This window comes from Tursiops truncatus, chromosome 19 (genome assembly GCF_011762595.2).
Source record: "Tursiops truncatus isolate mTurTru1 chromosome 19, mTurTru1.mat.Y, whole genome shotgun sequence".
NCBI lineage: Eukaryota > Metazoa > Chordata > Mammalia > Artiodactyla > Delphinidae > Tursiops > Tursiops truncatus.
Genome location: NC_047052.1, coordinates 27,270,662 through 27,283,885, shown reverse-complemented (window position 1 = coordinate 27,283,885; position 13,224 = coordinate 27,270,662). Strand labels below are relative to the sequence as shown.

The window sequence follows — 13,224 nt, the reverse complement described above, 5'->3', positions numbered from 1 at the left end:
CTTCCGTCCCGGCTTCCTTTCCCTCCCCGTCCCCCAACCAACCCCCGTCCCCATCCCCAGCTCGCCTCCGCGGCCCCTTCAGGTAGCCCTCGGTACCCCGGCTCAGCCTCACCGCCCCTGCCTGGGCCCCAGATTCCAATCTCACTTCGCCTCTCAGCCCCTGAAAGCTGAACACGACATCAGCTCCCAGCCTCCAGATCTCAACCACCACCCCGACAACTTCTACAGGAATCATACACACATCCACTGCTCCCCTATCCCCTACAGGACTTCCGGGGCCGTCCACAGCCTAGCCAGGACCCCCAGTGACATCCTTATCGCCCCACCCACCCCCGCACAATCCTGAAGCTTCGTGCGCGCCTCTCTCCTAGCCTGTCAGCTCCCCTAGCAGTCTGCAGCCTCCCCTTCCTCCCCCGGCCTCCTCACCGCCCTCAAAACACCCAGTACTCCCATCCTACCTCCCCCCCACACCCCGAGACTTTGCCCTCAAGTGCCAGCCCCGTTGCCCTCCATCACTTCCCAGCACACACACTCTCCTCACTGCCCCTCAGTCCTGCGCAGGTGTCCTGTCATGGCCCTGCTGGAATCACAAACCACAGGCCTCCCCAGCTGTGCCAGGCAGGGATGAGGACTTTGCCTAGGGCCTCCCCACAGGAGGGACTGTGTCACCCTACTGGTTTTCTTGTCAGCACCCTTCCACACCAGTGGTTTGCAAAGTGAAGGGTCAGCATCAGCATCACTTTGAAACTTGTTAGAAATGCAAATTCCCTGCCCCAGCCCAGACCTGCAAAATCAGAATCTCTAGTGGTGCCCAGAAATCTGCGTTTTAACAAGCCCCTACGTGATTCTAATGCACCCTAACCACTGCTTTACACCAAATATACAAAACTAAACAAAAGGCCACACCTAAACAACTGAAATCCTAAAAAATGAAAATGCCTCCCAGTCCAACCCTTGTCCAGGTTTCCTCAAAGGAAACCCCACTCTAGAGAAGCTTCCTCCAAGCTATCTAGGGCCCAAGGACCACAGCACTCACCCATGGAGTCCATGCCCCTGCCTCCTAGACACTGGGCCTCAGCCTGGCCTAGTCTTGCCCACGGAACTTCTTAGGGGGCTGTTTCTCTTCCCCTGAATATTTCCCAGAGAGGTCACTGTCATGCCGTGGCCACCAAGGGAGCCCCAGGGACTCCCAGCAGCCTCTGCCATGGGCCTGAGCTAACCAGTCTTACGCAGCCAGGGGAGGAGGTGGACGTGCTCGACCTGTCCCTGCCAGCCAAGCTGGCCTGGGTCTTGACCTCCTGACCTCCCCCATGCACCTTCCAAATTTAAGCCCACCTGCTTTGCTTCAAACCACAGCTCATAAAGCCCCCAGCACTTGATCCATCACAGCAAAGCCTTTTCACCACCAGTAACCTTTGGAGGAGTTTTGGCCAACAGCAAGCACCAAAAGAGTGTTCATAATAAAAAATCATCTTGTCTGGAGTGGGGTTTCTGAAACTTCTTCATTCTCTCATTCTCCTAATTTTTGCCCAATCCACTCTCTGTCTGCAGTACTGTCACCCAAATTTTTTTAATTAAACTTTTTATTTTGAGATATTTGAAGATTCACATGCAGTTGTAAGTTGTAATACGGAGAGAATCCATGAGACTTTACCCAGTTTCCCCAATGTGACATCTTGCAAAACTGAGTACAATATCACAACGAGCACGTTGACATTGAAACAGTCAAGATACAGAACATTTCCATCACACAAGATCCCTCCTGTTGCCCTTTTATAGCCAAACTCACTTCCCTCCCCCTCTCACCCCTCCTTAACCCCTGGCAACCACTAATCTGTTCTCTATTTCTATAGTTTGGTCATTTCCAGAACGTTTTAAAATTAGAATCATAAGTACATAATCTTTGGGGACTGGCTTTTTTTTTTACTCAGCATAATTCTTTGGAGATCCATCCAAGCTGTTGCAAGTATCAATACTTTGTCCTTTTCACTGCCAAATAGTATTCCATGGAACGCATGTGCCACAGTTTATTTTGCACATTCACTGATGTCTGGGTTGTTTCCAGTTTTTGACTGTGATCAATAAAGCTGCTATAATCATTCATGTATAGGTTCTTGTGTGAACATAAATCTTTACTGCTCTGGGATAAATGTCTAGGAGTGCAACTACTGGGTCATATGGTAATTGTATGTTTAGTTTAAAAACTGCCACTCTGTTTTCCAGAGTGGCTGTATCGTTTTACATTCCCACCAGCAATGTATGATGACCTCATTTCTTCACATCCTTGCCAGCATTTGCTGTTGTTATCACTTTTCTTTTTTTTTTTTTTCAAGCCATTCTGATAAGTGTGTAGGGATATCTCATTGTAGCTTTAATTCGCATTTCCCTGCTGGCTAATGTTGAACATCTTTTCATGTGCTTATTTGCCATCTGTGTATCTTCTTCAGTGAAATGTTTGCTCATGTCTTTTGCCCATGTTCTAATTTGATAATTTGCCTTTTTATTGTTGAGTTTTGAGAGTTCTTTATATATTCTGGATACTAGTCCTTTTGTGGATTTACAAATCGGTTCGGGCTGGGACTCGGCGAATATGTAAAGCACCTTTTGTGGTTTACAAATATTTTCTCCCAGTCTGTAGCTTGTCTTTTCATCCACTTAACAGGGTCTTTCACAAAGTAAAATTTAAGTTCAATGAAGTCCAAATTATTATTGTTCCTTTTATGGATTGTGCTTTCAGTGCCAAGTCTAAGAAGTGCCAAGTCTAACAAGTGATTACTCCTCCCATAACCTCCACCCTCCAATGGGACTCTTTTGGTGGGGAGGGTGTGGGGACAGTGCTCTGTGAGGAGTTACACCCCGATATATTACCTCTCCCGTGCTGAGCGCAGCCCAGGCCTCAGGGCCTGTCCCAGGCGTCCCGCTGGGAGGGGGTACTTGAAAATCCTCACTCAGGACAGAGGCAGGGAAGCACGTGGGGGTCGATCCCAGATGTGCTGCAAGACCCTTCACCATTTGGAGCCTCAATTTCCTCCCCCTAAAGTGGGAACAATGAGAGTTAGATAAAATAGCATCGGTGGAAGCATCTCCCCAGTGCCTGGTGTATAGAATGGAGGGAGAGCTATTATCACACGTTACTGGGTTTTGAATCATTAATAATATACTCAGGCCCAAGATTTACCCCCAGGAAACCCAAAGCCCTTCTCTGGTGTTGACCCTTCTGGTCCCTCGCCCACACTCCTGTTTGTACATCACTTGACAGTTTTCAAAGTATTTTCACCCAAAGTACTTTCGCCTGTGCTGGAACGATATTTCCCAAGCCCTAGCCACTCCAGCCACTTTGTGATTTTTCCCAGATTCAAGCGTCTCCTGTGCTATTATTTGCTCAGTGCCTTTCTTTAAATCACCTCACATTTTTCTATTTGCTTCAAGAGCAAACTACATAAATAAAATACCTTGAAAAATAAAACAAATGCATTAAATGTGTGCTGGCTAACACTGCTGCCTAGAAAGCTAGCTCCAAGGCTTTTGTTAAAAAGGAGTTTAGCAAGTGTTAGAGAAACGCTGAACCTACACTTCCACCTGTCTGAGACCTTCTTGAAACTGTCAGAGGATGAAAAGAAAAATGAACACAGAATCGTTTATGCGTAGCACGAGCCCATGGTGGAGTGTGTGGAGTGTGACTCCCATCATTCTACTGGCCATGGTGGTGTGAGTCCACACCTGGGGAAATGCCATCCGAGCTTACTGAACCTCATTGCAGCAACCTCGAGTAGATGTCGCAATCCTCATTGCACAGGTAGAAAAACTGAAGCCCAGTAAGTAGAAGAATTTGTCCAGGGGCTTCCCTGGTGGCGCAGTGGTTGAGAGTCCACCTGACGATGCAGGGGACACGGGTTCGTGCCCCGGTCCGGGAAAATCCCACGTGCCGCGGAGCAGTTGGGCCCGTGAGCCATGGCCACTGAGCCTGCACATCCGGAGCCTGTGCTCCACAATGGGAGAGGCCACAACAGTGAGAGGCCTGCGTACCGCAAAAAAAAAAAAAAAAAAAAAAAGAATTTTTCCAGGATGCTGTAGCCATGCCCGGACTTGAACTGGAGACCATGAAGTCTCTGTTTTTTGGGGCCTTGACATAACCTAGAAGGATGGGGATCCTTGTCCATGCTGGTCTCCCAGGGGGGCCTCCAGCAAAGTCCTCACTCCTCCCATACCCCCAGGTCTGCTCTTGGGAAAAGGGCAGGTTTGACAGAGCCAGAGCCAGAGGAGATGAAATCTGGAGCTGGGAGGAATCCCCAGAATCCCAGGCAACCTTACCGTAGCCATCAGATTGGTGAGTTCTTTTCAAATGTTGTCGGTGACAGGCTGGCGCCCCTCCACTTGCTGTACAGGAGCACTGAGATCTGGGCCAGTTCGCCAGTCAAGATGAGGCCCTGATCTGTCTCCCTCCCTCAGCTGGACAGTGACACAAACCAGCCTCCCCAGGAACCTTCACATCAAAGGGGACTAACTAGGAGGGGGGTGGAGAAGAAGGAGATGGGGCCCCCTTGCTCCCTCTGCTTCCTTCCAAGGAGGCTGGGCAAGGGGCAATTTCCAATGGATGCAGAGAGCAGCTCTCAGGAAGGAGGTGACATTCCAGCCCCATCTCCCAGCACATGGCTCTCTCTAGGCAGTTCTCTCTGGGCTGCCATCCTGAGCACATGTGTCATATGCTACTAGCAGGACCGACAAGCTGTTCCCTGGACAGGCATGGCAGCCAGCAGTAAAGGGAGGCCGCGTGGTCAGGTCAGCCTTCCCTCCCTCACGGATTCGCTGATTCATTCAACAAACATCTGAGCACTTAACTCTGTGCCAGGCGCTGGGCACTGGGGACACCGTGGTCGACAAGAACAGCCTGCCTCTCAGGAGTTCTTAGTCTAGTAAAAGCGATAGGCGTGGATCTAAGAACTCCACAGTTGCAGGTGCAACTCATGAGGGCAGAGAGGGAAAGGGGCTACAGGTGCTGGAAGAGGTATGGGGAGCACCTGACCTGCCTGGGAAGGCTTTTACTGAGGAAGTGATTCTTAAGGTGAAAGCAAAAGGGTGTGTTAATGTGGTGGAGAGGGATGGCAGAGTGTTCTGAGTTGGGGGAACTGCCATGTGCAAAGGTCCTGTGGCTGAAGACAGCCTGCCCTGTATAAGAGCGTGGGAGGAGGCCTGAGTGGCTGGAATGCAGAGGGAGATGGGGACGCACGGTGCTCAGTGAGGCTGGCTATGCAGAGTCTTGACGGCCAGTTCAAGGGTTTGGTCTCCATCTTAAGAGTAATAGGGAGCTAGTCAAGGGTTTTAAACGGGGAAGGGGATAGGATCCAATTTGCATTTTGCAAAAATCCTTCTGGCTGCCCTTAGAGAATACGTGGAGGGGTCTCAATGGAATTGTGGGGAGCAAGACAGGAAGCGAAGGCAAGTCTTATAGGAGAGAGGTGGTCTGACTTAGGTAGTGAGAAGGGGTGATGGCAAGGGACAGATAAAAGAGATCCTCAGAAAGTCGTGTCCCTGACTCCTTGGCGACTGGCCACCAGGAGCCAGGAGAGTCAGGGATAAAAAAGAAGAAAAATAACGACCCCGACACTAACATTGTGGTGTCGATTCTTCCACACAAACGGAGAGAAAACCAAGCCGGCATTGTATGCTATATTCAGATCTGATTTTTTACTCACTCCCTTTTCTTTAACAAGCTTCATCTTGCTGACTGTCCGGCATCCCCCTGGAGAAATGTGCTGTCATGTATTTCACCAGCCCCTGACCACCGGCTGTTTAGCTGTCTCTATTTTTGCTTTTGTAAACAATGCCACAATGAGCGCTGTGTGGCTAAATACTTGTACCCACGCTTCTATATTACACAGGCTTACAGCCTTCCTTAGGACAGGTTTCTAAAAGTGACCCGTCTTTGTTTTAGCTGCATTTTGCCAGTTTGCTCTGCAGGGATTTCTACCCTTTTACCATCTAAGGATGCACATTGATGGAGGAAAATGTTCCAACACCTATAAAAGGTCAAAGCCGTTGTACCTTTAATATCTGTTGCCTGGAGAAAGAAAAAACAAACATGGTGACTGAGGGCTATTATGAATTCTACAGATCGTTTAAATGAATTCATGTCTCATCTGTTCTGTGGTTTCCATGCTTCCACTTGACGAAAGTGGTACCAGTCTGGAGGGAACATATGGATTTGAGAACCCCTTTGCTTTCCCCGTAGAAAAGACACCCTCCCTAGAATCCCCTCCCGTAGAGATGCCTGGAGAAGTCATTCCCCACTCAGAGCCTCCATAGGGAGGAGATGGGAGCCACAGGGCTTCTGCGCTGGGGGATCTGGGGAACGTGAGGAAGGGAAGATGAGGGATAAGGCCAGTCCTCTGGATGGGGCGAGTGATGGCTAAAGGCAGGGGCTCTGCTCTGGGGACCCACCCTCTGGTCATTTCCTGAAGCAGGTCTGTCCCTTGACAGCAACACCAGCTACAAAATTTACTGGGCCTGGTGCAAAATGAAAATGTGGGACTCCTTGTAAAATTATTAGTAATTTCAAGACACTGACAACAGAGCATTAAACCAAACACAAGGTCCTTCAAAGTACGAGGCCCCGTGTGACTGCACAAACCACACACCCAGGAAGATGGCCCTACTTGGTCAGTCTCTCCCTTCCAGAAAAGAGGTGTCAGGAGCATGGAGCAGCAGAGAGGGAATGAGGGAGGCCGGCTCATGGGCAAGGCACTTAAGAAAGGGCCAGGGGCCCGGCCAGCCCAGCCCAGCCTCGGCTTGGTGCTCTACAGCTGGGGACCCTCTGGGGTCTCACTGAGGCTGCCTGTCAGGCTGATGGAGTGGATGGCCGGGGTCGGGAGAGAAGCAGATCTGGCCAGAGGCCAGGCAGACAGGTGCTCACAGAACACCTCTACAGCCACGATCCTTGCAGCAGAGCGTGGAGGCCGATTCAGAGCCATCCCGGAGGGAGGAAGAAGGAGGTGGTCCAAGTCACCCTCAGGGGAGAGGGGCGCGGACCTGAGGGCCAGGAGAAGGATGCTGAGATTAACAACAGCGTGAGCACCAGCAGCCCTTCCTGGCTCTCTGTATGGCCCTCAGAGTCCCCACCTTGAACCTGGTGCCAGTGACACTCCACTGGACAGACGAGGAAACAGAGGCTCAGAGAGGTGAAACAGCAGAAGCTGGAGGTCCCAACTATTCACTCACCTTCTCTTCCCTGTCTGCTTCTAGCCCCACCCTGCAAGGGACAGATGGGGGAACAGAGGCCAGGAATGGTGGGGAACCGGCCACTAGTGGCACGGGGGTGGGGGAGGGAACCCAGGGGTCCCAACTCCCAGAGCAGGGCTTCCCCCCACAGCCATTGCCCCCACCCTTGGGGCCCTCATCTCCTGTTTCTCCTCCCTTCACTGAGCCTGTCTATTGGGTCTGGGGGCAGGGGCAAGTGTAAGCGTGTGTGTGTGTGTGTGTGTGTGTGTGTGTGTGTGTGCGCGCGCGCGCATGCCCGGGACGTGCAGGGGCTTCTCCTCTTCCCCAAATCCAGAGCCAACTCCATGGCCACATCACCTCTCCTGGTTGACCCCCAGATGGGTGTCCCTGGCGCCTTGGTGACTGTTTTTGAATCAGCTGTGTGGTGGCCCTTCTAGTCTATCCGGGTTTGATCGTCCATAAAAAAATTAATGGTCCCTGCAAACAAAGAAGCACAACAACAGAGGAAGGCTTTTTAGACAATCAATTAAAAGCCTAGGAGAGGGATTATCTCATTGAAATATAAATTTTTAATAGCACCGTATCTTTGAGTTTCCTCTCAAAAAACTTTGCACGGTCCATTTGCCTGCCCTGGTTTATAACTTCATCTCTTTGCTGCCTTGGACTGACCTGAGCCTCTGGGACTGGCCTTGGGGAGCCCAGAGCAGGGGCCTGGGAGGGAGCATGGGCACTCATTCATTCATTTGTTCACCCATTCACTCATTCATCGAAGTTTAGTGAGCTCCTGCTATGTGGCAGGCATTGGTGTCAGGGGTACGAATGTGACTAATAAGCACCAAATCCTAGGCCTTAGGGAACCCACAGGCTAGCAAGTCAGCACCAGCCAGGTGAGTAAATCGGTAATTACAGGAGAAACCATCTGGAAAAATCGACGTCAAGGGACTGAGAAGGAGGTTAATGGACACAGGAGAGGGAACATCTATGTAGCTCATGAAGCTAGGGGAGGATACGCAGGCAGAAGAAAGAGCGTGCCCGGAGGCCCAGAGGCAGAAACGGACTTGGGGTTTTAGAGTAGAAAGGAGGCCAGTGGTCTGGATGGTAAGCAATGGGGAGAGAGTGGTAGATGAAGCCGTGCACAGACACCATCCAGACCTGCAAGGGCCCTGGAGGCCAGAGCAGGGGCGTGAGTTACAGTTAAAGTACACCAGGAGCTGCTGGGCAGTGGTTACCAGCATCCTTGCTAGAGAACAATGGCCCAGATTCACGGAGCTCCTGAGGGTCTCAACTTTGGTTTTCTCACTTATAAGGTGGGATGATACCTGGGGTCACCTCACTGGGGTGTCATGAGCATCCAGAGAGATAACAGAGGCGGACCGCCTGGCGGGGGTCCTCTTTTTTCTGACCCTACCCTTTTCCCCTTAGCTTGGCGGCTTCCTCAGTTTACCCTTTGGGGACTGGGGGATCAGATAAATTTTATCTGGTAAGGGACTCCCACCAGACAAATTCCCAAGAGATTTTGTTACACACCTAACTCCAGTTTATCAGCCAATGGGGCGGGTTGGTCGGAAGGGGGTGGTGGTCCAAGAACAGACAAAGATGCCTTTGTTCTCCCAGTGTTACCGCCTAAACCCCATTCCGTCCTGGAATTAACATACCTGGGCGACTGGGAAGGTGATCAGGTGGTTTCTGAGATGGGACGGAGAGCAGGGACAGCTGAGTGTGGCAGGGCAGACAGGCAGAGGCAGATCCTGGACAGAGAACCCCACCCCAGTGTGGACAAGGGCATGTTTCCCGCCTGGACAACTGGTCTTCCACACAGATATGATGGGTGTCCTTGGACAAAGGTGGACAAACAACAGTAGCGCTGGGAGCTGAAGCCCATGCTAGGGGCTTGACAAATGTCCTTTCTAATCCCCACAGCACCCCGTGTTACATACGTGGAAACTGAGGCTCAGGTAGGTGATGCTTAGTTAGGGGTCAGAATCCACAGCTCTTTGACTGCTCTCGTTATTAGAATGGAGAGCAAAGGAGTAAACGATTATGACCCTATTAAAATAAGCTGGAGATTCCTCACACATAGTTGCTGGGTGCCCCTGCAGAAGCCACTTGGCTCTCTGTACCTCAGTTTAACTCGTCTAGGTAATGAGCGTCCCACCTCAGACCTGCCTAAGTTAGAGCCTCAAGTCAGGTGCTGGGTGAGAAAGAACCTTGAGTGATCTCAAGAGAAGAGGGCTTGGTGACAGCGGTTCACACCATTATTACCTTACTCTCCCCTCCCCCTCTCCTTTCCCTGAACAGTCACAGAGCATCTGCTTTGAACCAGGCTCAGACCTGGGCTGAGGGCTGTAGCCGAGAACACCTGGTCTCAGGAGTTGCCCGAATTCGAACCCTGGTTCTGTGATTTCTGGCTGGTTCCTTCCCTCTCTGGGCCTCGGTTTCCTCATCCTGCCATGGTCCACCTCCGGTGGCAGTGCATGTGCTTTGAATGCTACTCCCCCTCCTTTCCTGGTGGTGGGGTTGGGGAGGGGATTCAGGGTCCCATAGGCGGGGCCCCTGCCTTCAGAGCTTGAGGTCCTGGTGCAAGCAGATGAGGAACGCCCCAGTCCCTGTGGTGCTGCCATCCTGTCTGACCACGCCACTGGTGCTCCAGCCGCGGGGCAGGCATGGAGAGGATGCTGGGGAAGCCAGTGGGGGCGGGAGAGAGGGGCCTGTCTGGACTTCATCCTAGAGCAACAGGGACCTGAGACCAAGGCCACTGGGGAACGTGCTTAAGGGCAAGTCTGAAACCCACCATGGACCAGGATGTGGAGCGAGACTTTATCGGTCCAGCAGTGGGGAGCCATGGCTAGTTCTTGAGCGGGGGTGGGGGACCCAGGATGCTCCTCTCTGGGGGGGGGGAAGCCTGGGAAATGCGAAAGCCTGAGGAAGGCTTTATGTTTACACCTTTTCTGGGCCCCTCCCAGAGCAGGAGAGTCTGAGCACCATGGAGACCACCCCAGCGCATCTGGGTCTGTGGGGCTGGAGGAGAACTGGGAGGCCTTCCAGGGAGCCCTTGATCCACTGGGAGGCACCCACCTGGGGCCTGGGAGGCAGCTGGCATCTTGCAACCCTGCAAGTAGTAGGCAGAGGAGCTGGGTGGTGGTAGTGGTGGGAGCAGCGGGCTGAGAGCTACAGCTGGTTCCTGGGTGCTGCCTCTGTCTCCAGCCCACCACCCACTGCCCCAGAGGGGTGCCCAGGGTGCCTGGTGGGCCCCCAGGCAGTCAGGGAGCTAGGGTCTTGGGAGACGATGCAGACCCTAAGCAAAGCCAGGAAAGTACTACTAACAGTGAAGTTATACTATGTCTGGAGAATCCAGTTGCTACTGTCCCCATTTTATAGATAAGGAAATGAAAGCCCAGAGAGGGATAGGAGATTGCCAGAAGACACACAGCCAATCAAAAAGCAGCTGGATCTAGAAGCCAAGCTTGCCTGAAGTGCTGGGGCATGGGGACTCACTCCTGGGCATAAATTTCCAGGCAGGGATTCCTAGGGGCTGGCTGGTAGGGGCAAAACAAACTTGGCTGGAGAGCAAGGGGAGGCCAAGCCTTCAGAGGACAGACCCCAGGGGCCCCAGCCTCGTGCTGCAGGGGGAGGAGGGGCCGGGTGGGGCAATGTCTGGCCCAGCAGGTTCTGCAGCTTGTCCGGGCACTCCAGGCCTATGAGAAGAGGCCCTGGCACTGCTGCCCCTGGACTGCTGTGGCTTTCAGTGCCTGGGAGACTTCTCAGCTGACCAGCAGAAAGATACCTAGGTCTGGTCCTGCAGGGACTGCAGTGAAGCTGGAGTCAGGGGTGGGTGGTGCTTCTGGCTTCAGCCTTCCACTGTCTCATCCATCCAGCCATCCAGCCATCCTTCTTCCCCTCCCTTAAAGATGTTCTCTAGGCCTAGGGCACTGTGCTGGCTGCTGGAAGGATTCTCTGCCCTCCAGGAGCATCTGGTGGGGTGGGAGAAGCAGACAGGTACACAACCCACTAACACTCTAAGGATGAACCAAGTGGGCTGAGCTTAGAGGGGCTGGTGGGACTCTGACAGGGAAGGGGCAATTCTGGGTGGTAGGAAGGGAGTTCAACATGGCTGGAGCTGCAGGGTCTGCTGAGTGGGGTGGGGCTGCCGAGGGCAGGGGCTGCACCATCCAGGGCCTTGCCTTGGAGGGCTGGGGGAAGGGGGGGCGTAACCAGGAGTGTGGGCTCTGGCCTCAGGTTGCCTGACCTGGAATGCCAGGGTCACCACCAACCAGCTGTGTGGCCTTGGGGTAGTCACCTGCTTCCTCCGAGCCTCTGCATCCTTGGTGTCAAGAGAGATGACCACGGGAATGCCTGCCTCACAAGACTGTAAAGCACATGGCGTGGCTCAATACATGTTACCTGTTCTCGGCAGTCACCCCTGTGGTGACAAGAAGCCTGCAGGAGTTCTGATCCCGAGAATGACACGTATACTTGGCCTGGCTATACTTCACACTGACTTTGGCCAGTGCCGCCCCTCTCAGCCATTCAATTTCCTCACCTGTTCAAAGAAAGACTGGACTAGGCCAGAGGAAGGGCACTCACATGCCTCGGGGGCCAGGCGGTAATAGAGACGAGGAGGGTGCAGGTAAGGCTGCAGGGGGTGGTGGGGACTGTGGCTCACCGGGTGGCTGTGCCCCCTTCCGGAGAGCACCTGCCTCTCAGCCCTGCAGCTGCAGCCACGCAGGAGTGCGAGCCCAGCGTGGTCTGAGGCGCTGGTTTCTCAAGAGGGGGACACCCACATTTTTTATGAGAAAACCTCCCATTATTAACATTAGCAATGCATTAAATACAGCTTTTAAAGCATCACGGGAGCCAAAGCTGATGCTCCTGTTGGCAGATGTAGCTCTCACGACCACCGGGAAGGAAGGGCTGTGAGCAGGGAGGCAGCGAGAGTTCCAGGCCCAGGGAATCTTGCAGCCCTTTGCCTGCGGCTCTGCTTCCCTCCCAAGGCTTCTGGTCTCCCTTGTACACTGGAGGCGGAAGGCCAGACCCTCTCCTCTCTGATGTTCTCAGGAGCGGCCCCGCCCACAGACAGGGGCTATAATGGGGCCCCTGCCCCACACTATCTCGCTGGAGGTGCCAGGGAGTCTGGGAGAGCCTGCTGTGCCGGACGCTCTGCTCTGTGTCTGGGAATGGCAGGTCCGCCTGGGGGCCCAGGGGCGGCTCTCAGGGCTGCTGTCAGTGAGTGCCTGGCTCCTGGCTCCTGGGGGTCAAAGGGCAGCACTTTCAGCCTCTTCTAGGGCCTGCTTCCTGTTCGGGAGAGAAAACAGAAAGAACCCCCCGCGCCCCCCCCCCCGGCAGGAAATGGTCCTCTTCCCCCAGCGCCTTTTCCCTTTTCTGCTGGCCCTGGCTTGTGAGGAAAGGCCCACGGGGGTGGGTGGCGGTGTGGATCCCGGTGGCTGGGTCTTGCCCACTCCCTCCTCTCCCGCTCAGGGCACAGGAAGGGACATGGGCCTCTTTGCCATGACAGCAAACCCCACCTCTCCAGCATGGTTAGCTTAGGTTTGGCAACAGGGGACATGACATGTTCAGTGCCCATATTTATTACCCCCTGCTGGGCTCATGGGCCTGTCTCTCCCCTCCTCTCAGCCCCCAGGGCTTGTGGCATCCACTGGGTCCCAGCACCATGGCCCCAGGGATCCCTCAGACTGGGCCACAACAAGAGAGAAGTCCTTTAGTGCAGCTGCCCACTCCGGGGCAGGGAGCCCTTCTATCAATTGAATTTTTTTTTTCTATCAATTGAATTTAACTCCTCTTTGGTGCCAGGCTCCTGATCCAAGCCCAGCCTCTCCGTACTCACCTCTGAACACAGGGAACTCGCCACAGCCCGCATGCTAGAACAGTTCTGAGAGGGCCCCCTCCTGCAGAAAGCAGGCCCTGGTGCCAAGAATTCATGTAAAACTCCCATCAAGGGCAGGTGTCTCAAATGCCACCTCAACTTGTGAAGATTCAAAAATATATGCTACT

The 13,224-nt window shown here is 53.3% G+C and overlaps 1 protein-coding gene across 1 annotated transcript in view; it reads right to left on the bottom strand.

Moving 5' to 3' along the window:
• Positions 1–374: 374 nt before the first annotated feature.
• The window catches only part of CCDC102A (coiled-coil domain containing 102A), a 35,093-nt gene continuing 22,243 nt past the window's right edge, over positions 375–13,224 (bottom strand). The window contains exons 11-14 of the mRNA XM_073795540.1: positions 11,000–13,134; positions 4,312–7,692; positions 2,869–4,018; positions 375–2,072 (exon numbers count right to left, since the gene is read on the bottom strand). Of these exons, the coding sequence (XP_073651641.1) occupies positions 13,092–13,134 (43 nt within the window). The 3' untranslated portion in view covers positions 375–2,072; positions 2,869–4,018; positions 4,312–7,692; positions 11,000–13,091. The remainder of the gene's footprint in view (positions 2,073–2,868; positions 4,019–4,311; positions 7,693–10,999; positions 13,135–13,224) is intronic.